The sequence below is a fragment of the Macaca thibetana genome, chromosome 2, assembly GCF_024542745.1.
Source record: "Macaca thibetana thibetana isolate TM-01 chromosome 2, ASM2454274v1, whole genome shotgun sequence".
NCBI lineage: Eukaryota > Metazoa > Chordata > Mammalia > Primates > Cercopithecidae > Macaca > Macaca thibetana.
Window position 1 is genome coordinate 32,862,142 of NC_065579.1, and position 24,724 is coordinate 32,886,865.

General features: G+C 37.9%; 1 protein-coding gene and 1 long non-coding RNA gene across 3 annotated transcripts in view; one reads left to right on the top strand and one right to left on the bottom strand.

Moving 5' to 3' along the window:
* CAPN7 (calpain 7) overlaps positions 1-23,024 on the bottom strand; it is a 47,685-nt gene extending 24,661 nt beyond the window's left edge. Inside the window, exons 1-8 of one of the 2 annotated variants that reach the window (XM_050777715.1) lie at positions 22,658-23,024; positions 17,012-17,120; positions 11,565-11,722; positions 10,596-10,663; positions 8,153-8,353; positions 5,642-5,728; positions 1,253-1,379; positions 174-259 (exon numbers count right to left, since the gene is read on the bottom strand). In XM_050777715.1, coding sequence (XP_050633672.1) covers positions 174-259; positions 1,253-1,379; positions 5,642-5,728; positions 8,153-8,353; positions 10,596-10,663; positions 11,565-11,722; positions 17,012-17,120; positions 22,658-22,759 — 938 coding nt within the window. In that variant the 5' untranslated portion in view covers positions 22,760-23,024. The remainder of the gene's footprint in view (positions 1-173; positions 260-1,252; positions 1,380-5,641; positions 5,729-8,152; positions 8,354-10,595; positions 10,664-11,564; positions 11,723-17,011; positions 17,121-22,657) is intronic. The other variant, XM_050777710.1, reaches the window with a different exon arrangement.
* A 224-nt stretch (positions 23,025-23,248) lies between these two features.
* On the top strand, positions 23,249-23,808 carry LOC126947003 (uncharacterized). Its single transcript, XR_007722864.1, has 3 exons — positions 23,249-23,346; positions 23,481-23,551; positions 23,645-23,808. It is a non-coding gene; the product is annotated as an uncharacterized LOC126947003 (long non-coding RNA).
* The last annotated feature ends 916 nt before the right edge of the window (positions 23,809-24,724 follow it).

Genomic DNA, 24,724 nt, shown 5'->3' on the forward strand with positions numbered 1-24,724 from the left:
TAGACTGTTTTAGCCTATCTTTCCACATTCATAAATCATCTGCTTAATTTCTACAGAAGGGCCATATTCTGAACAATATGCCCTCTCCCCTTTCTATACAGATAAGGCTTAAGTTTTAAATTTCTAGTTAAGGGACAATTACAACACAAAAAGAGGTAGAGACACATTTTTACCTGGTAATTAACTTCTTATTAAAACGTCTTTCATAAGCTGCACTGATGGCCAGTGATGCCACAAAGGAGCAATCCGATACTATTGTCTGTTAATGATAATTAACATATTCATATTCATTCATGTGATTTCGACATTACCGCAATATATGTACATTGCCCCAAGTACCTACTTTTTATACTAAATATCTTTTTTTAAAACTTTTACTTTAGGTTCAGAGTACACGTGGAAGGTAACAGGTGAACTTGTGTCACAGGTGTTTGTTGTACATATTATCTCAACACCCAGCTATTAGCCCAGTACCCAACAGTTATTTTTTCTGCTCCTCTCCCTCCTCCTATCCTCCACGCTCAAGTAGAACCCAGTCTGCTGTTCCTTTCTTTTAAGCTGTTCTCATAATTTAGCTCCCACTTATAAGTGAGAACATTCAGTATTTGGTTTTCTGTTCTGCGTTAGTGTGCTAAGGATAATGGCCTCCAGCTCCATCCATGTTCCTACAAAAGACATCTCGTTCTCTTATGGCTGCATAGTATTCCATGGTGTATATGTACCACATTTTCTTCATCCAATCTGTCACTGATGGGCATTTAGGTTGATTCCATGTTTTTGTTATTTTGAATAGTGTTACAATGTGTACTAAATATTTTCTTGGCTATTATTTGAACAGGAAAGTAACAAATAGAAACACGATACTGCCGACTCATACATTTTATTCTAATAAATCCTACAAAAAATTAAATAATGTATTTCAAAAAAATTGATTTTGAATAATTACTCAAATAATTAAATATCCTTCTATTGCTATCCTTTATCAAAGGTGAAATTCAGATTCTCAAGTTTTGCATTTACAGGTACACAATGATAAACAGGGTCCACATAAAAATCTGTAATCACTCAAAACAGTGATTTATACTTATATTATCTCAGCATGTTTCAGTCAAAATGTGTAGAATGAACAATTTTTCCAATTACACTTGTGTGCCTGAATATATAATAAAAATCTAAGAAAAAACTCAAATCTATACACAAATTACTTTAAAATGCTGACTTTTCTATAAAATCATACAAAATAAATGCTCACCTGCTTTATGCTAAAACTGGACACAGTATATATCATTGTAGGATTGTTGGTGAGGTCTTCTGGTCGTACCCACTTGGAAAATGTAGTTTTCTGTTTAGGTGATAACGGTAGCTTGCCCCATCTATCACTGAGGTAATAATAAAAATTAAAATAAAAAAATTAATCTTAAAAGATGACTTAAAGTCAAAATTAAATTTCCTAGAGATTTTTTTTTTTTTTGGTCTAGTGATTATAGCAGTACTATATCATCCTAAAATAACCTTCTGGTCAAATCTGGCTCTTTATAGAGTCCAGTCAACCTGATCATCTCCTCCAATCAAAAAATATACCTAAATAATTGAAAACAGAAGAACATCTTATATTCATTTATATTTAAGAATTTTTTAAATTTAGCATAACTGTATTTAAGAAATTCAGCAATAAAATGAAACCATTAACAACAGTACAAGCTGATTCATTCAAAAGGACCTAGGAAGCTAAAGATTCAAAGCTGGTTCTTTACAAACTCCAATTGGCAAGGCTAATAATGAGTGCAGCTAATTTAGTGAATGAATACTAACCACGTGCCAGATATACACAATCTACTTAATTCTTAAAACAATTCTATTAAAGGAATTATTTTTGGAAATAGCTTAAAGTGATTAATGACTTACCAAGGTCAGACACCTAAGAAATAGCAGAACTGGCATCTGAATCCAGGTCTCTGGTGCCAAATCCACCATTCTTACCCATTACCCTCTACTCACTGTGTGTTACAGTATTTCTCTAAAACTGACGTGTACACCAAGGGGAAACATCTACCTTTCCCCCCTTCCCTAAATCTTTTTTTTTTTTTTTTTTTTTTTTTTTTAAACAGTTGAGGTCTCCATATGTTGCCCAGGCTGGTCTAGAACTTCTGTGCTTAAACGATCCTCCAGCCAAAGCTGATACCAGCCTTTCTGAAGTAAATACCAGAGTGCTGGTATTACAGACATGAGCCACCAGGCCCAACCATCCCCAAACCCTTTCTAGAGCAGGAGCAACAAATCCTTGGTTTTCAAAAGATCTCTTAGTAATAGAAAGCATATAATATGCAAACTGGCATAGACATAACTTTTTTTTTCTTCAAAGAATGCTGACAGATACTGGGAGAAAAGAGGATTTTGTGGTCAAGTATGACCTACAAACTCCTGGTTAAAGTATTAGTTTTTTCATTGAAGGGCACCTCTAGACTTTTAATAAGCCAATGTTTATTGTAATGTCTTAGAGTAGAATATGGCATATAACATATCTCAAACATTTTTTATTATCATCTCACAGAACCACTAGTATTCCAGGTAACATTTTGGTACCTGTATATCAGGAGCTAACTGTAAACAGAAAGTGAGCTAACTGAATTCAGAAGAGTTTGAAGACAGCTGTCAAAAATTTTGAGGAGAAAAAATTAAGGCAAATTCAAATTCATAATCTATTATTAACCTGTCATATGAATCATATTTCAGCATAAATCCAAGATTCCATAATATTTGTTCTCTCAAGTCACCAGAGGATTATTAAATTCAAGGTTTTTTTTCCTTAGAACTTAAAGATATTAAAATATTTTACAGCCAGGTGTGGTGGCTCATGCCTGTAATCCCAGCACTTAGGGAGGCTGAGGTGGGCAGATCACTTGAGGTGAGGAGTTCGAGACCAGTCTAGACAACATGGTGAAACCCATTCTCTACCAAAAATACAAAATTAGTCAGGTGTGTGGTGGGCGCCTGTAATCCCAGTTCCTTGGGAGGCTGAGGCAGGAGAATCTCTTGAACCTGGGAGGCAGAGGTTGCAGTGAGCTGAGATTGCACCACTGCACTCTAGCCTGAGTGACAGAGTGAGACTCCATCTCAAAAAATAAAAAAATTTTACAATTAAAATATTTATTCAATAATGATTATTTTATAATTTTAAAATCCATGACCAGAATAGAAACAATTTTAAAAAAATAATTCAATCTCTCTAGTGCAAGAAAACCATTAATAAATTCTGGAGCCTTTTCCTGACAATCTGTTATCCCAACTTAAAAACATTTACTGTTGCTTTTTCTTCTGATTATTCCTACAGTAAAATAATCTAAAAAATAAGAAAATATCTTGCCACTTAGAATAGTAATTTTAGTATTTATTCTTGTTTTTCTCCCAATTTAACTACTTCAAGAACTATTTATTGAGTATCTACTATACACCAGATACTGTGGTAGGCACTGGGGTGCAACTTAATTAAAACAGACATGGTCTCTGTTCTTATGAAGTTTATATGCCAGAATAGTAGACAAGCATTAAGCAAGTAAACACCTTAAAGAAAAAAAAAAAAAGAAAAATTCCAACTGTGACAAGTGCTCTACCTAAATTAAGGCAGTCTGTATGGCTACATATTTTACTTTTCCAATTATGTGCATTTTCCTGTATTATCACATTCCTTGAAAACTTGATTGTTTATGGCTACATAACATTTTTCTTACGGACACTGCATTGTATAAGCATTACAAATATGATTTACCTTAATTTGTTGCAAAAAGAAATGATAAGTTTACATCTCTATTTGAATATTGTCAAGGAGATACTAGAACAACTGATTCATTTTCACAATTGTAACAACAATGATAAATCACTTTCATACGAATTTTTGAGTATATCTCTAAATAGCTCCTTACAACTGGATTCCTGAAGTAAAATTACTGGTCAAAGAGGTATAAAACACATTAAAGTATTTGAAATATACAGCCAAATTGTTATATAACTAAGTAACAAAATGATTTTTCTAGCAGTTAACCTTTATTATATAGTGCTTGCTACATAACAGCACCATTCTCAGGGTTTTACATTTTATTAACTCACAGTACCATTATGAGGCAGTTTCTATTATTATCCCCATTTTACAGGCAAGAAACTGAGACAGATTTAACAAATTGCCCAGTGTTACACAAGATTTGAGACTAGAAAGTCTGGCTCTAGAATCTTGCCCTGAACATTAATGCTGCAAAGTTTCTCAGATATAAAAATTCCTTTGATCCCAATCAGTTACTAGCATCACACAGCTGCCTGAGTGAAAAAAATATGTTAACTGGCTTTGTGATACCTAACCCTTGGTCATTCAAGAACAGCAAAACAGTAGAAAATAAACAGCAGCCCTTTTGTTCTTCACAGAGCCTTCATATTCTATACAGTAAGCATCCAGCTTTTTTTTTTTTCTAATAATAAACACACTCATTGGAGAAATTCTGAAAAATAAAAAAGTACTAAAAGAAGTTAAATCATACAATTTTGTTACCTAGACATAACCACTGTAAATATTTGGGTATATTTCTCCATATCATTTTTTTGTATGCATCTATAAATACACGAAAAGAAAAATAAGGGTCAGGCACAGTGGCTCAAATCTGTAATCCCAGCACTCTGGGAGGCCGAGGCAGATGGATCACTTGAAGTCAGGAGTTCAAGACCAGCCTAGCCGAATGGTGAAATCTCGTTTCTACCAAAAATACAAAAATTAGCAGGGCGTGGTGGTGTGTGCCCGTGGTCCCAGCTATTTAGGAGGATGAGGTGGGAGAATCATCTGAGCCTGAGAAGTCAAGGCTGCAGTGAGTCATGATCACATCTTTGCACTCCAGCCTAGGCAACGGGAGTAAGACCCTATCTCAAAAAAAAAGAAAAAAAAAAAAAAAAAAAAATTAGGATATTATATAATTTTCTTTTTAATTTCTGTAATGGGAACATTTTTTCCTACAGTTTTAAAGACTTATTTTGAGTAGTATAATATTTGACTGTATAGATGTACCATTATTTAATCATTACCATATTGCTAGTCTGTTTCAATAATTTTTTGCTATAACAGATGCTTTGACGAGTGTCCTTATTATGTACATCTTTGACTGTTGATTTCCTTATGATGACTAGAAGCTCGGAGTCCTGAACCAAGTAATATTTTTAAGGTTGTAGACATAAGCTGCCATTGTCCTGGAAGGCTGTGCTAACTAATCCTCTCATAAATAGCCTTTGCTTGAATTGGATCTTCTTAGTAAACAATGATGTCATTCCATTTCCCTTTTCCATTCAGTTTCTTTACTGAGTGTTAGAATTTCTGTTGTGATTCAACCACTGCTTGGACAAATATTTACTGAGTACTTACTTTACAGCAGGTACTGTGCTAGACACTACAGAAATAATATTAGGCAAAAGGAGATCCTCATGTCCTCATGACTGGATAATTATCAAAACTGCTCTTGCTATGTTGCCCTACCCCTTTCCCACAGCCACTCCTCTATTCCAACAAATTTGTTTATTAAAATTTTTAATTTCAAGGCTATTAAATTGAACGTCAAAGTACTGAAAAGTCAAAATATTGGAATTAAAAACTGCAACAGTGCTTACTTACCAGAAAGGCATTGGATAGGCAAAACGTTCTCTCAGGTCAACAGTCATGAAAGGAACATATTCTATACCATTTATTTTTGATGTTGTCCTATCAAACACGAGAAAAAAACCCCTAAATGTTCAAGTTTACCTTAATTGCCAATCTTATTTCAACTCTTTAAAATTTAAATGACAAGGTATGATACTATATTAAAATTAAACTGACAACTTCATGTTGTTGATATATCTTTGGACAATATTTTCATAACACAATTGAATATCAGAAAATAATTCAAATCAGTAAGAATATTCTTTTAAGGCTAATACCCACAAGAAGACAAGACTATTCAAGAGGTAATGAAAGTGTCCTTGACACCAAGACACAAAACCAATTCTATCCTAAGCCTAAAGGGAGGAATAAATTGCTTAAGTTATTTTGGAATTAAAAAACATGACATTTACAATTCTGAAATATATGCTCTTCACATTTTCTGGTTAGGAGGATATGAAATGGGTAGTGGAGGAAGGAAGTGTCATAGATATCAGCTATGGTCTACTGACAAATTAAAGAAATAAGGTTTGTAGTAGCTTTGCATTCTCCTTGTTTTGTGTATATTCTTGTTTATCTATATTAACTATTTCCTTTTTGTATTTATTTCTCTCCCTTATTCTATTTACAAGAAGTTGCAGAGAGTAACTTCAGAATTTAGTCTTTAGGTAACAATAGTCAGGAAATCTGAGGACTACTTAATATAGCCAGGAATAGATGAAATGATTGTTGAGACTATGTACAGCCTTATTTTGGAAAGATGATGAAAACTTTTCACTCGCATGAAGGCTAGCTGCATTTTGTTAGGTGGAATACAGAGTTGTTTTGGTGTAGTACGGAATTTCAAACGTGAAGGTGGCATATGGAAAAGTGTTGGACTGTTATTAATTTAGTTTTTAGCTTCAAAACTATGCTTCTTTGTCCTGCACTGTTGTGTTGGTGCACAGGCAATTTTTCGTAGACAAAGGGACAGATTAGCAGGAGTACAATTAAAATCTTCAGCAGGAAAGGAAAGAAGAATGCTCTCAGATGGCTGCTACCTAGGCAGAAGCCCTTTCAGCTCAATGTTAGAAAATAAAAAGATGAACACCTACGTGACTTACACAGCCCTAAGCAGACTGAACTTTCTGCAGTGCTCACTTTAAAAAAGCCACCCTGGCTCAGAGACTTACCCTATCTACACTGGTTCAGAGAGCAATCAAGAATTTCCACATTATTGTGTTTTACATTTCATTTTTTTTTGTACTGCTCCTTGTGGAGCAGGGCTACTCCATAGGCAGTGTGCCCAGAGTAGCCGTGTTTTACATTTTTAATATCCTCTGAGACTGCTTTCAGACACACTAAGCTGGCTGCCTAGATGAGGGGTTGGCAAATGTTTTCTGTAAAGAGCCATATGGTACATAGTTTAGGCTTTGCAATGAGGTTTCTGTCATATATTCTTTTTTCTTTTTGGTGCATGTAAAACCTTTTAAAGCAAAACTTTATACACACACACACAAACACACACATATATATGCATTTTTTTTTCTTTGAGACAGGATCGCCCTCTGTTGCCCAGGCTGGAGCGCAGTGGCGTGATCTCAGCTTTGCAATCTCCACCCCCTGGGCTCAAGTGACCCTCACAAGTAGCTGGGATTACAGGCGCACACCATCATACCCAGCTATTTTTTGTATTTTTAGTAGAGATGGGGTTTTGGCATGTTGCCCAGGCTGGTCTCGAACTCCTGAGCTCAAGTGATCTGCGCCCTCTGCCTCCCAAAATGCTGGGATTGCAGGAGTGAGCTGCCAGCACACCACCTAGACTCCTATTTCAAAGTAACATCTTTTCCCCATTAGGACTCTGGTTACAAAGTTCCTTAGATTAAGAGTGGTCTGCTATAGCACATTTTGCTCCTTAACCTCTAGTGGCTCAATTTCACAGAATGCTAGGATTTTCAGCAAAGTGTATTATGTTTAGCAAAAACGTTAATATGAAAATATATTGGAACTAAAGTTGGGCACATGGCTCACGCCTGTAATCCCAGCACTTTGGGAGGCTGAGGGAGGCGAATCACCTGAGGTCAGGAGTTCGACAGCAGCCTGGCCAACATGATAAAACCCTGTCTCTACAAAAAAAAAAAAAAAAAAAAAAATAGTCAGGTGTGGTGGCACACACCTGTAGTCCCAGCTACTTGGGAGGCTGAGGCAGGAGAATTGCTTGAGCCCAGGAGGCAGAGGTTGCAGTGCGCCGAGATCACACCACCGCACTCCAGCCTGAACAACAGAGTGAGACTCCGTCTCAAAAAATACAAATGAAAATAATAAAATATATCAGAACTAAAATTTTAACTATTTCAAGTTGTGACTACATGATGGTATAATTACATAATAATAGCACAATACACTATAGGAAAAATCTGAATACAATTCAGCAAACCTAATGAAAATAAAATTCTGCAGACGTTAATAAAATTCTTCATTACAAATAATTGTAAACTTATTTACCTGAGTACTTCTATTTCTTCTGCTGTGTATCTCTGTCCTTGTGCATCACATGACTGTGGACTTATGAATGACTGAGGTCTTTCGAGGAAGGGATTAGCTCCCAGGGGAAAATGTGCTCTCACTGGAGGTGGCTTTGGCTTAACATTTGTTGACCTGATTTTGCAAACTGGCTTGGTCAAAGGCTCACTCAGTGCTTCTGCTCTATAACAGAGAGGAACAAACAACTGTTCTAGCTTTTCTACTCACATTTAAGCTTTTCAGGACACAACATTTACTTGAAGAACCAGTCAAGCATCCCTAACGTAAAATTAGTACATAAAATTCTTACATACTAATCAACATTTCACCACTTTAGCTACTTCCAAAGAGAAGCATTTTTTACAAACAATATTCTACTGACAACATTAATTGAGCACTTATTATATAATCAGACACTATACAAGGTAAGGTAAGTGGTATAAAAGAATGTATAAAACAATCCCTACCCTTAAGGTACTCATAGTTTTGTAGGGAAAGACAGACAATTGCATCAAAAATAAAAGATGCGAGGATGAAAGTATTACATGCAAATCAAAGTACAACAGAAGTTATTCACTTAATGAACTGCCAAGTGGGGAGGAGTTGGAGAAGGGTTCTCTGAACCGATGCGTGAGCTGCAGAGTTGTTCACCTGGGCAGTGAGGAAGCATTCTAAGTAGACAGAAGAACATGTACAAATGTGCAGAAGTATGAAACAGCATAATGAGTTAAGGTAATTTCTTTTTTAAATTTTTTTTTTTTTGAGATGGAGTCTCACTCTGTTGCCCAGGCTGGAGTGTAGTGGCACCATCTTGGCTCACTGCAACCTCTGCCTCCCAAGTCAAGTGATTCTCCTGCCTCAGCCTTCTGAGTAGCTGGGATTATAGGTGCCCACCACCACACCTGGCTAATTTTTGTGTTTTTAGTAGAGACACGGTTTTGCCATGTTGGCCAGGCTGGTCTCGAACACCTGACCTCAGGTGATTTGCCCACCTTGGCCTCCCAAAGTGCTGGGATTACACGCGTAAGCCACCGTGCCCAGCCAGGTAATTTCAAAAGAATGAATGTTGCCCCTGTGAGAAGTGCAAATGAGAGGCAGCAGGAGATGAGACTAGAGAGGAAACCAGGGGCTAGATCACAGACAGCCTCACATGATATGCAACAGAATTTTGACTTTGTTCTGTCAAAGAACAAGCTAAAAAATAGAAGTTCTTAACCTGAGGTGCATATATGAGCTTCAGGATTCTTGAGAACACTCTGATATTATATGCGAAAAAATTTCATATGCATTTTCCTAGAAAGTGGATCCGTAAGTTTCAAAAGATCCTCATAGGAGCCCATGGCTATCTCACCCACCCTTTGCTTAGGGTGCACTCGAGAATATTGGATGGGTTAGCCACACAGGTAATAAAGTCACTTATGATTCTGACAGATGAAAGAAGTCAAGATAGAGAAAACAATTGTGTGTCAAGTGCTCATATCTTCATGAATCTGAGGAAACAAACTCAAGGTTAGTAGATGACAATGAAAAGGAGGGATGACTATTTTACTTCAGTTAAAAAAAGAAGGGCTTGGGGTGGTACAGTTATCTATCAGGTCAGAGCCTCAAAAGGAGACAATTCATGCTACAGGTATAAAAGCAATTTCCACCCTTTTATTTTTTGTGTGTCTACAACACTCTTTCAAGATATATAATTTGCTTACGCAAACTCATTCATTTTTTAGCAAATATCTACTGAGCACATATTACATATCAGGCACTCTGCTAGGTACTTGGTTACAACAGACACCTGTTTAAAACAGACAAAAATCTCTGCCCTCATAGAGCTTAACAATTGGGGGATGAAGGCTGGAGGTGACACACACATTAACAACAAATATAATAAGCTAGTAAATCTCACAGACCTTAGAAAATAAGAGCTATGGGAAAAATACTACAATAGTCAGGTTGCAACTGCTGGGGGAGATTCAATTTTAAATAATGGTTAGGGCAGGCTTCATTGAAAAGTTGACCTCTCAGCTAAGAGGTGAAAAAAACTACACACATTGTATAACCTGACATATGTACATGGCTGAAAGCAAGTTCATGCTCATGTTTTCTATTTTTAGCAGACATGGAAGGCTCTCTGGAAGTTCTCTTTGAAAGTCTGATATTACATAACAGAAAGGAGGTCCTCCATTTCAAATATCACAGTTTTTTCTGTTCTAAACTAAAACTAAAAACATTTATTGATTTATTTCTTGAGTTTAAAGCAGGGAACTAGAGAGAGGAGGTAAATTCACTAAGAAGTAGAAAGTAGATTTGTTTCAGATGACAGTTAAAAGATGGAGGTTTGTTACTGCAACCTTTACAATACATTTAGATAAATCTGTTTAAATAACACTAAGTGCCATCCATGGATTAGAACTTGAGTGATCAAACCCACCTGTCTAGTGCCTGTCGAGCCAACTGTTTCAGTTTATTTTGCAGGGCTTTATCAGCAGTTTCATAAGACTTAAGAGAAAGAGACAGACATTTTAAAGCATATTTTTCAATTTGCTTGATCTGTATTTCTAAGCAAAAAATTTACAAGGCATATTACACTTGTTGAAATTGAGAATAAACAAAGATGACATTAATTTTCATCCTTAAAGGTATCACTTAAAAATGTGTTGAAAATCTGTCACTGAGGTGAACTTTAAAACCACTTAATGTGGACAAGTGCTAACTGGACCAGAACTGTTTGACCATAGTGCTGTGGAAGGCTGAGTGGCAGGAACCTCGGAAGACTAGCACTTATTTACAGTCTCAAGGCACCTACAGAAATCAGGCCAGACGGTTTCTCTGAGCAAAAGACTCTGCCAAAAAGCCAGTCCTCTGAAAGACACTGGGGACACCAGTCTCAACTACTTTACCTCCTCCTCCTCCTGTCAAATACACTGCTCTTTTATGCACTAGATGTCCCTTGAAGCTAAGAGTCCCAACCAAGGCTCAGCAGGGAGCAGTAAAAACCACTCAGCATACAGATTTTACACTGCAAATAAATAAGGCTCATCCAAACCACTAGCTTATTTTTTAAAAAGTGCATCAAACTGAAAAAAGGGGAAGTTTATTCTAAATTAATAGATTTGTGACAGTGAACTCTTTCTGTAAGTTTATCTTAGTTGTTAGAATAGAAAGGTTAAAAATAGTTCTTGTAATTTAAGACTCAATACTGTCAAAATTTTAATAAGATGTAAAAACCCATTATTAACTTTCTACTCATCATCTTTTATTGAGTAGTTTAGTTACATTTATAATAAAATTTTTTTTATTCTGTTAAAATTGTTTTATTCAAGGTGTTATGTAAAATTCACTAGCAAGAGAAGAAATGTCTTCACATAACTCATCAAATGTAATCTATAGCTATACATACTGTTTTCAGACAGAGATCCACAGCTTCTGTGTACAATTCTATAGCATCTTCAACATTCTCTTTTTCATCTTCATCAAAAGCTTGTGTAACAAGGAAATGAGCACGCTCTAAGTCCAACTGATGCTTTGACTTCAAAGGATCAGCACTCTTTGACTGAACTAGAATAGAAAAAAAGCATATACAGAAGGATTATTATCTAAACACAGCCAGAAAACACACTATTTTCACTATTTAAGATATTATTTACAAAACTCTGTAATTCTTCATTTAAAAAACTTAGCAAGGTTAAAATAAAATCCTTAAAAAAGGACAAATTTCCTTTTTTTTTTTTTTTTTTTTTTTGAGACAGGATCTTGCTCTGTTGCCCAGGCTAGAGTGTGGTGGCACAATTCACAGCTTACTGCAGCCTCTACCTCCTCGGGCTCAAGAGATTCTCCCACTTCAGCCTCCTGAGTAGCTGGGACTACAGGTGCATACCACCATGCCTGGCTAATTTTTCTTTTCTTTTTTTTTTTGTAGAGATGGAGTTTTGCCATGTTGCCCAGGTTGGTCTTGAACTCCTAAGTTCAAACAATATGCCAATTTCGGCCTCCCAAAGTCATGGGATTACAGGTGTGAGACACCATGCCCAGCCTTCCTCCCTTCTCTTTTTAATCTCAAGGTCTAAGAAAAAAAATCTGCAATTATTTATCACACAATAGACATCAGAGACAAAGAATATTTAAAAATACACTACTTATTTAAAAAATTATTTCCTTGAATTTCTCTCTCCCACTGGCACTCTCTTCACTTAAAAATTAAAACATAAGAGTTCTCCTCATATGCTCCTCTACCTCAAAAGACAAAACAAAAATTTGGAAATTGCTAAATAGTAAGAAATCTATTTTAAGGCAATTAAAACATTTTTTCTGTACAGACAAAACTGTGTAATATACTAGGCTCTGATGATAAAGTTCCTGGTTTTTCTATTTACCCTGAGCCTAGAATAAGTTATATACTTTCACTTCTCTTTGCAATAATATTTTCATTTGTTTTTAATTAAAAAAATCGTATCTATAAGAAACATGAATCCAGAATATATAAAGATCTCTTACAACTCAACAATAAAGACAACCCAGTTAAAAAATGAGCAAAGGATCTGAATAGACATTTCTCCAAAGACGGCATTCAAAAGGTCAAACGGCACATAAGAAATTGCTGAACGTTAGTCATCAAAAAATGCAAAACACAACTACACTGAGATGACATCTTATGCCCAATAGGATGGCTAAAATAAAAAAAGACAATAACAAGTGTTAATGAGAATGTGAAGGACTTGGAACCCAGATACACCACCGGTGGAACTGTAAAATGGTGTAGCTAATTGTAAAATAGTGTAGCCACTCTGAAAAACAATTTGGCAGTTCTTAAAAAAGTTAAACATGGAGGTACATCCTATGACACAGCAGTTCCACTTCTGGGTGGAATTCCAAAGATAACTGAGAAAACATGTCTATGCAAAAATCTGTACATGATTTTTTTTTTTTTTTTTTTTTTTTTTTTAGGCAGAATCTCACTCTGTCACCCAGGCTGGAGTGCAGTGGAGCCATCTCGGCTCTACTTCCTGGGTTTTCAAGCAATTCTTGTGCCTCAGCCTCCCAAGTAGTTGGGACTACATGTGTGCACCACCACGCCCGGCTAATTTTTGTATTTTTAGTAGATACGGGGTTTCACCCTGTTGGTCAGGCTAGTCTCAAACTGCTGGCCTCAACTGATCTGTCTGCCTCAGCCTCCCAAAGTGCTGGGATTACAGGCATGAGCCACTGCATGCACATGAATGTTCTTAACTGCATTATTTACAATAGCCAAAAGGTGTTAACAACCCAAATGTCTCCAAGAACTAATGAATGGATAAAAAAATGCAGCATATCAATACAATGAAATATTTCTCAGCCATAAAAAGCAACGAAGTACTGATACAACCTACGACATGGATAAATCCTGCAAACATCAAACTCAGTGAAAGAAGCCAGATGGCAAAAGGGCCATACATTGGATGATTCCATTTGTATGAAATATCCAGAATAGGCAAATCCATAGAAACAGCAAGATTAGTGGTGGCAAGGGGGAGGGAGGAATGGGGATTGACTGCTAATGGTTAAGAGGTTTCTCTTGGGGCGATGAAAACATTCTAAAATTAGATAGCGGGGATGACTGCACAACTCTGGGAATAGGCTAAAAACACCTGAATTATATACTTTAAGCGGGTGAATTTTATGGTATGGAAATTATATCTTGCTAAACTTGCTATTTAAGAAAAGTCTGAGATTTTGTTAGTTCTTTAAAGGTACATGATTTTTTTTTTTTTTTTAAAGATACATGGTCTCACTAGGTTGCCCAGGCTGGTCTTAAACTCTTAAACTCCTGGGCTCAAGTGACCCTTCTGCCTTAGCCTCCCAAGTAGCTGGAACTACAGGCACTCACCACTGTGCCCAGTTTGTGCTGATGTTTTCAAAACTTTAGCCTTCTTAAATGCCTCTCTGAAGTATATACTAATTCCATTCATGAAAAAGATACCAAAGCTCAAAAATGTTGAAATATCTATCCCAGTGTTTCTCAGCCTGGCATTATTGACATTTTGGGCTGGATAATTCTTTGTTGTGGAGACTTTTTAGCAACATCCCCGGCCTCTACCCGACTAAATTCCAGAAGCATATTCCTTGCCACCCAGCAGCGTGAAAACCAAAAACTTCTCCAGAAATTGCCAAATGTCCCCTGGGGGGCAAATCGCTTCCTACTGAGAAGCACTGATCTGGTCTAAGATTTCACAGCTACAAGTGAAAGGGTAAAGACTCAACATGGATCTTTTAATTCCAACTCTTGAACTCTGTACTACGATGGTTAATTTTACTTTTTATTTTTCGAGACAGGGTCTTACTCTGTCATCCAGGCTGAGGGCAGGGGTGCAATCATGGGTCAGTGCAGCCTTGACCTCCTGGGCTCAAGCAGTCTTCCTGCCTCAGCCTCCGAGGAGCTGGGACTACAGGCACACACCACCATGCCCAGCTAATTTTTGATTTTTTGTAGGGATGAGGTCTATGTTGTCTAGGCTGATCTTGAACTCCTAGATTCAAGTGATTCTCCTGCCTCAGCTTCCCAAAGTGTTGGGATTACAGGCATAAGCCACTGTGCCGGCCTACACTGGTTAATTTTAAATTATGTTTAAAATTACGGGGAAATTACCTTTCCCCACCCCAAAATCAACTCTCTCTCAGAAGTCTCTTAACTGTCAGCAGACTACCTTGTTTTAAAACTTAGGGCTCCTAACAGGATTTTTATTTGAAAAAGGACTTTTCTGCTTAAAATAATAATTAAATAAGAAAATCCTTTAATTGTCTAGAGATTATACTCCATTTCTTCAACAAAAGCAGAAAGAAGTTAGTAAAACAAGCTATGTTATGTTTTAAAAGTCCTTTTTAAGGCCAGGCACGGTGGCTCACACCAGTAATCCCAGCACTTTGGGAGGCTGAGACGGGTGGCTCATGAGGTCAGATCAAGACCATCCTGGCTAACATGGTGAAACCCTATCTCCACTAAAAATACAAAAAATTAGCCGGGTGTGGTGGCAGGCACCTGAAGTCCCAGCTACTGGGGAGGCTGAGGCAGGAGAATGGCATGAACCCCGGAGGCAGAACTTGGCAGTGAGCTGAGATCACGCCACTGCACTCCAGCCTGGGTGACAGAGCGACACTCCATCTCAAAAAAAAAAAAAAAAAAAAAAAAAAAAAAAAAAAAAAAAAAAAAAAAATCCTTTTTGAATTTTATTTCACTGGCAAGTCTTTATTCTTCAAAAGATTGGGGTGTCTCATTTGATGTCTGAATATCACATATATATCAATGTTTAGAATTTATTTCCCAAAAATCACATGTAAGTTTTTAGGCTTAGCTGTATTTAATACAAAGTAAGAATAACTTTTAAAATTCCTTAGAAAAAAATGATTCATATTTATTTTTTCCAATTGTCACAAGGATTTCAACGGTTTAAAGAGCAATCTTACTGGAATCAAGAGCCTATGGCATAAATGCGCTTGACTGTGTGTACATACGGAAGAGAAAGATGGAAATACACCTTTGGCTGCCAGAGATTCTACTCCTGGAATAATATCACCATACGATCTCCCCTTTCTAGAGCATTCTGCTTTAACATTTAGTTTAGCATGCTTCAGAAAGGGGTTTCCATGATAGTGCAATGCTGATACTGTTCTCTCTCCACACCTGATGAAGTAGGGCATGGACTGTCACTCATCTATTACCCTGTACTTACCATATAGCCAAAACATGTATTCAATACATAGTTGTTGAAATGAAGAAAACTATCTATGAAAAAACAGGGAGATCATGGAAGTAAACATGAAAGACTACCTTCCCTACTTCAAAGATAATTTTATTTGAAAACACTGGTTATGAAACAAAGTTCCTAATTATTAGGCAGTTAAATTTAAGAACTTCATTTACTTGGCTGGGAAAAGAAAGTTCCTTTGAATTTTGTATGGTATTTTGAATACATGAATCAACACTTTGTTTCAAGTGAGGTTCCAATAACACAGGCAGTACACTTTTCAATACATGCAATTTCCGGGCACTGTATTAAAGTAAACTGCCTTGTTTTTAAGGGAACTGTTGTAACAAGGAATCCAATGATTAAATCTACTTTATCCCAATGATGTTGTTGTAATTGCTCATATCTACTCAGAATGAGAGGTAAAAAGTAGCACAAAGTCCATGAGAATAAATATTCTTCTGCTTGTGGCTTTATCATGCAGCAACAGAAAAAGAGGGTTAAAAAGAGCCCCTAGAGAAATCAATGTATTTGTAAATACAATGTCAACATCAGTTACCTCTAACAAAACTGTGACCATTAAGACTATGTATACTTCTATTATTGTACCTGTTGTGCCGTTTACAAAAACAAATACAAGTAGTTCCAAGTCTCTGCTTACATGTGACTTTTCCAAAATATGCTTTAAAAGAGTTTAGCAAAGGTTTGAAAGTAGAAGACACCGACAGAGAAGACACTGTGAACCTCCTGCTGAAGTCTGCAAACACTGAAGAGGAACAGTCACTTAATTTTATAAAGAAGAGATAGGAGACAGATATTTTAAAAGCAGACTTTAACTGAATTCTAATCCTAACTTTGCCAATGATAAATTGTTTGAACATAGATAATTCACCATCTCTGCACTCTGGGAAATTAGGAAACTGGACTATATTATCTATAAGGTTCCTCTTCAAAGATCTATGACTTATTTCTAAATGATTTTTAAAGACGTGATTACCAAAAGTGGAGTAAGCAGCAACAGAGTGAGCATCAAGATTCAAAGATAAAAATGAAGAGAAACAAACATAGGGGGAAAGACATGATGGGAGAAAAGAAAAAGAAAGAGTGACAATTTTAGTCCTTTACTAACCTGCAGAGTGTAGAGCTTGAACTCTTTCCAGATACTCAGTTATTTTTTCTTGAATATTTTCTAGGCTTGATCCTGCCATCTCAGCATAAATTAAGGCTTGTGCAGCTTCCTAAAAATGAAAGAATTCAAAGGAATGCAATAGATGTATTACAACTTGAATTTTCTTTACCACATTCTCATTCAATATTGGTTTCCATGAATGACAAAACAAGAAAGTCTTTAAAATATTAACAGTAATTTTTTTCATAAAATAGTTATACAATCTTCCAATGTTTTCTTCAGTATTCAATGTTCTCGATTTTCTTTCTCTTTTCTTTTTTGAGATAGAGTTTCACTCTGTCACCCAGGCTGGAGTGCAGTGGCGCAATCGGCTCACTGCAACCTCCACCTCCCAGGTTGAAGTGATTCTTGTGCCTCAGCCTCCCGAGTAGCTGGGACTATAGGTGTACACCACCACATCTGGCTAATTTTTGTATTTTTAGTAGAGATTGGGTTCTGCCATGTTGGCCAGGCTGGTCTTGAACTCCTGGCCTTCAGTGATCTGCCCAACTCGCCTCCCAAAGTGCTGGGATTACAGGCACAAGCCACCACACCTGGTCCAAATGATACTTTTTTTTTTTTCTTTTTCAAAGATGGAGTCAGAATTAGGTGCTAAAAGCCACAGGACACGTCCAAACAGGAACTTGAACCCTGGACCATCACATTAAAAGTCTGATGCTCTACCGTAGGAGCTATCCAGGCTCTCTCTCAATTTTAACATGTCATTGAAAATCTATGAATTCACGCATGAGGAATTGATTATAAACACTTCTCTAGAATAGCTATAGTTTACATGTTTTGTTTTCCTTTTTCCTTATGCAATAGATTAAAAATCATACACCTTGAAAACGTGAACTGACTGCAAGTAATTCACACTAAAAAAAAATGTGAATTGAGCATTCAAAGCACTAAAACGAGTAATAACTGCTAAAACAAAATCACCAAGAAAACATTACAAGAGATTATAAAGGTTAACTATCTCACAGTAAAAGGATAACAGTTTTCTCCACAGAAAATACTGACAAAGGATGACAGACACATTTTAAAGCAGATTTTAGTTGTGTAAATTAAACTTATTTTAATTAAGAAAATCTGGATTCTTCTTCCAGTTATTCCATAACTTCCATAGCCAGTTACGCTACGGCTAGAAGGAGGTGTTTCCATTCTCCTCATCACCATTCCAGGAAGGTTACCAATGCTATCACCTAAAAAAGCAAAGAGAAATTTCTACAAGTAACAGCACCTTCTCTGCAGTAACCCAAGCATGTACACTTCATGGGTCATCATGCCTGTTTCCAAAGATGCCATCTACTGAACATCACTTTTTGAATCCAGTTATTTGAGCAGGAGTTGTTTAACTGAACCTAACAAAATTAAGTTAAGAAAAGTGCAGTTTTCAGCCTGGGTAACATGGTGAAACCCTGTCTCTACAAAGTAGTCCCAGCCACTCAGGGGGCTGAGGCGGGAGGTGGAGGCTGCAGTGAGCTGTGATTGAGTCACTGCACTCCAGCCTGGGCGACAGAATAAGACACTGTCAAAAAAAAAAAAAAAAAAAAAAAAAAAAGGAAGGAAGGAAGGAAGGAAGGAAAGACGGAAGGAAGAAAAAAGTACAGTTTTAACCACAATGAAAATTCAGCCTAAAGGCAGTGGGGTAGAAAAGATATGACTTCCTCAGATTCCATAACTCAGATATTTCGGAGGAGGAAAGTATAACTTTACATGTAAATATTAAATATATCTTAAATGCCATCATTATCTAAATACATTATAGGTATACTTAAATCCAATAAATGGAATGTTTTTGATACATGTAAATTATATAAGTAGATAATACACACATATTGCCCCTTCAGTTATCTTGTATGTGATTATTAATTTCCAAATAATTATTTTGCTTTAAAAAAAAAAAAAGCCTTTTTTTACTTAGGAGTCTGAGGCAGGAGAACTGCTTGAGGCCGGGAGTTTAAGACTAACTGGGCAACATAGTGAAATCCCCATCTCTGGAAAAAAAAAAAAAAGAGCCTGGTATGGTGGTGCACACCTGTGGTCCCAGCTCCTCAGGAGGCTAAGCATGGAGGATTGCTTTAGCCCAGGAATGGGCTAAAGTAAGCTATGATCTCACCACCGCCCGCCAGCGTGGGTGACATAATGAGACCCTGTCTCTAAAAAAAAAAAAAATAAAGCCAATTTAAAAAACTGCTGGTGCCAATTTTATTTTACTCATTTCATTTACATTCAAAAGTGACAAGAAAGAAATAGCTTATAGAGAGGACTGGGCAGAAAACACTAAATACTAAACTGATGAAGCTTATATAAATAATTTCTAGAAGTACAAACACTTTTTTTGGCTTTCTCAAGGATGAAAACTTCTTCCTAAGTGACATATATGTAAGCCTACAGGAAAACAAGGGGCAGTGCACAGTAGTTTCTTTTGCTTTAATAAGATCTGTTTTTATATAGCACTATTTTAACCTGTTATTTGTCAAAGCTATTTCACAAAACACACACAATTTTTCTCTTAAACAATGCCTTGTGAAATTGTCAAAAAAGTCTAAAAGAAAGGATTCTGAAATGCACCAAAACTCTTTAAATATAAAGCAGATTATAATAGAATGAGACCTACTGTTAGATTGGAGAGTGACCAGAGTTTATAATATTTGATTGTACATTTCAAAATAGCTAAATTCAAATGTTCCTGGCATAAATATTAAAGTGATAATATTCAGTAATAATTGCTGCACAGTTCAGCTGCGAAGTAGTTAAGGTGATGGCTATCCCAAGTATGCTGATTTATCTTAAAAATTATATTAATGTATTAAATTACATGTACCCTGAAACTATGTACGTTACATATCAAAAAAAAAAGAAAAAAACAGGCCAGGGGCGGTGGCTCACGCCTATAATCCCAGCACTTTGGGAGGCCGAGGCTGGCGGATCACCTGAGGTCAGGAGTTCGAGATCAGCCTGACCAACATGGAGAAATTCGGTCTCTACTAAAAACACAAAATTAGGTGGTGCATGCCTTTAATCTCAGTTACTCAGGACGCTGAGGCAGGAGAATCGCTTGAACCCGGTAGGTGGAGGTTGCAGTGAGTTGAGATGGCGCTACTGCACTCCTGCCTGAGCAACAAGAGCAAAAACTCTGTCTCAGAAAAAAGGAAAAAATAGATTATAAAATAAAAGCAACAAAATATTAATCTGAAACAAACCATACTTTATTGACAGCACATACACTTATGAAAAAAATTACTAGTACTGTACAGTATTATCAAAGTCTGATACGCTTTCTAAAAGAAGAGGTGACAATATCATAAGGACACAGCTCCCTCCAAATCTAGCTAGAGCTGGAGGGGTATATTTGCAAATCCTCAGAATTGGAGAGAAGAGAGTGGACTGTAGAAGCTCATACCCTTTGATTTAGCAATTCTGCCCCCGGTAATTTATCCAAAAGAAAATTCAGGCAAAAATTTGCACTAGTCATAAGAATTAATTATAAGGATATGAACTACATCGTTACTTATGATGTTGAAAAAACAAATGAACTGAATGCTCAAGAGTCTGTAAATTAATTATAGTAAACTGGACAGGCACGGAGGCTCACGCCTGTAATCCCAGCATTTTGGGAAACTAAGGCGGGAAGAACGCCTTACCCAGGAGTTCGAAACCAGCCTGGGCAACACAGAGAGACTCCATTTCTACAAAAAAAAAAAAAAAAAAAAAAAAAAAAAAAAAAATTAGCCAGGTGTGGTTGTGTCCACCTGTAGTCCCACTAACTGGGAGACTGAGGCAGGAGGATTATTTTGAGTTTTGCAGTTTGAGGCTGCAATGAGCTATTATTACTGGGCCACTGCCCTCCAGCCTGGGTGACAGGGCAAGACCCTGTCTCTTAAAAAAAACAAAATATGGTACACCCACATAATGAACTACTGTGTAGTTATTACTAAAAACAGTATAAACCAGTTTGTAAAAAAAAAAAAAAAGTATATACACATACGCAAAAGAAAAAAAAACCCAAAAAAAACCACACACAAAAATATAATCACACACCAAATAACATTTCAGTCAACAACAGACTTAATATATGATAGTGGTCCCATAAGATTATAACGGAGTTGAAAAATTCCTACTGCCTGGTCATGTCATAGCGGTCAAAACGTCATAGCACAACACTTTACTCAGATGTTTGTGGTGATGCTGGTATAAACAAACCTTCTAGGGTGCCAGTGGTGTAAAAGTCTACCACATACAACTATGTAGAGTAGAGTACATAATACTTGATAATCAACAACTATGTTACTGGTTTATGTATTTACTATGCTATACTATGTATTGTTAGTGTACTCCTATTATAAAAAAAGTTAACTATAAAACAGTCTCTGGCATGTCCTTCAGGAGATATTTCAGGAGACACTGTTATCATAGGATATGGCAGTTTCATTCCTGTTATTGTCCCTGAAGATCTCACAGTGGGACAAGATTGGAGATGGAAGACAGTAATATTGATGATCCTGACCCGGTGTATGCCTAGGCTAATGTGTACCTTAGTTTTTAACTAAAGAGTTAAAAAAAAAAAAAGAAACAAAAAACTTACCAAATAAAGATATATAAAAAAAGTTTCTATTGCTGTACAATAAGTTCGTTTTAAGCTATTACAAAAAAGTTAAAAAGAAAATTCAAAAGTTTATAAAGTAAAATGATTACAGTAAGCTAAGGTTAATTTTTTATTGAAGAAAGAAAATTTTAAAAAATTTAGCGTAGGCTAAGGGTACACTGCTTACAAAGGCTACAGTAGAGTAGAGCAGTGAATGTCCTAGGCCTTCATATTCACTCACCACTACTCACCAACTCAGAGAAACTTCCAGTCTTGCAAGCTCCTTTCGTGGGGAAGTGCCCCACAACTGGTGTAGTATTTTTTATCTTTTATGCTGCATGTTTACTGTACCTTTTCTATGTTTAGATGCACAAATACCATTGCATGTAACTGCACACACCATTGAGTACAGTAACATGCTGCGCAGGCCTGTAACCTAGGAGCAACAGGCTATGCCATACAGCCTGGGTGTGGAGTAGGCTGTACCATTCAGGATAGTGTAAGCGCATTCTATGGTGTTAGCACTGAACAAAACGGCCTAAGAACACATTTCTCAGAAAATATCAGATCACTAAGGACGCAAGACTGTATATCAAATGATATGATAAATGGTTTTTCTTTTTAAATTTAACAAGCATGCATTATTTTGATATATATCACAGGCCATTTCCCGCTAGCTGTAAATCAAAGCCACGTGACAGCAAGAATTGGCTACTAACTACCCACATCTAACACCTGCCCCCCAAAGCGGCTCAACCGTGGGCATCTGCCAGTCAGGACTACAGCTGGAGAAGCGGTGGCTGCAAGCCGCGACCCAGTCCCCCCACTCCGCAGCCTCAGCGTGGGCCTCTGCAGTCTGGCTCGCCGCTCCCAACAAGAGGAGGGCCGGGAAGCGAATGAGGGGGAAAGGAAAGCCGGGACCGCTCCCTCGGCACCTGGACCCCGCCCCTCGGCCGCAGGCCCAAGCCGGACTCCGGACTGAGCAACTCCGACCAAAGCGGCGGGCCCGGCCCTACCTTGTAGTAAAACACCGCCTCGGAGTAGCGGCCTTCGTGGTCGCGCTGCACCGCTAGACGGGCGAACTGCACGGCGTCCCGCTCCAGCGCCGTGGCGTCCATGGCGCAGAGGCCCCGCGCCGGGGCCGGGAACGAGGCCCTGACGCAGGACAGCTCTTCGCGGACCGCGGCGGCCCGGCGGCGGCGAGGACTCGGGAGCGCCGCGGAAGGAGCGACAAAGTTTACTTTGGGCGGTGAAGGGAGGAGAGCTCGCCTTCCCGTTGCCGGGCTGGGGCCCACCGCGACGCCGCGCCCCTCAGTGCAGACCCGGCTCGCAGCCCACAGGGCAGCCCCACTTCGCGGCCCTAGCGGCCCTCGCCCCGCCCACCAGCCGCCCCACGCAGGCGCAGCCTGGCCCTCGCGAGCTCCTTAGAAGGTGGGGCGGCCGAGGCCAGGCTCGCGGGACTGCGCGGGCTGTGGGCGGGGCCGGGCCCACGCAAGAGCGGGGCCGCGGGGGCGGGGCAAAAAGGCCTGTGGCTGTGCACATGACCGTCGCGGCGCCCGGGATTGGGCGGCTGAGGGCAGGTGCCACGTCCGAGCTGCCCACACACCGCCGTCTGTGTGGCGGTGGCGGTGCAGGGAGAGGGTGTTGCCGTCGACAGTGGGCAGGAAAGGGGTACCAGCCTCACAGATCCTTTCCTCTGTTAAGTGTAAGGGATGGGCGTAAAGAGCTAAGGAAGAGTGCCTCCCACCAGCATCTGACACATTAAAAAAATTACTGTGAGAACAGAGGTTCTTTCGAGTCACTCTTCGCTAACATTTATTTTCATTTATTTCCCACAAGCTCAATCATGACCCTATAGCCCCCCCACACTGTACACCAAGGTCATATTGATTGCATTGTTAACAAACAAGGTAATGTATTTTCAGTTGTACTTAGGTTAACTTTATGATGTTGTAATTACTTAATTAGGTGATTATTTGATTTATGTCTTCTCTCCCCTAAAGGTCTGAATTCAGCAGTAATAAAAATGAATTAGTGATGGGCACCACCAAATTCATGCTGAGTCAAAGAAGAATTGAGTACACAATGTATAATTCCATCTATAAGAAACACTAGAAAACACTACGATGTTAGAAAGCAGATCAGTGGTTGGGAAGGGAATTAAAGGAATCGTTTCGAAGGATGAGAATGTTTTATATCTCAATGGTGGTGTCAAAATGTATACGTTTGTCAAAACTCATCAAACTACATTTTAAGTGTGTACTTTTAATTTTTTGTTAATTATACTATTTTTTTCAGTCATTTGGCCTGCATTTAAAATGGGACTCTAATTTCTTAGTTTCTTTAAGTCTGTTTCTTCACATTTAGTGAATTTCTTAATAACAACGATCTCATCAGGCTGTTACAAAGACACACAGAATTTGATTTTGTGCCTAGAATAAAGACGGTTCTCAAAGTTAGCAACTACAGTTTTATAGCTGAAGCAGGGATGGTTCCTGTCTTTACCACTTTGATCCCAGCGTTGAGTGCAAGCCTTGTTCCAGAGCAGGTGTTCAACAAATATTTTAAAATGTTGAATAAGTCAACTCCGCTACTTAAATATATCTAATGTGAGAAAGTCCTTCAGTACATGAGTTCAGACCATATGTGTTTCAATCACTGTTTTGCACAAACTGACCCCCAAGCTATAGCAGATAAATACAGTTTTACTCATCACAGGACTTCTGTTCCTGCTCCCATCACAGCTTATAGAATTCCTAATGTATCTTGAAGGAAGCCTTTTATTGCACTCTCAGGTACTTGAGATCTCTTCCTATATTTATTAATATATTCTGTATAAGGAATTGAATCCTTATTCCTTGTTCATGTATTCAGTGAACACCAGACTACTTTGTACCTGGCACAGAGCTAGACATTGACAATACAAAGACAAATAGAAGACAGTAAGACAAGGCAGGGGTAAAGCAAATTGAAACTTCAAAGTATTAATATTTGCAGTCTCAACAAAATTGAGTCTTCCAATCCATGAGCACAGTCAATTTCTCCATTTCTTCAGAACTTCTTTAATTTCTCTCAGCAGTTTT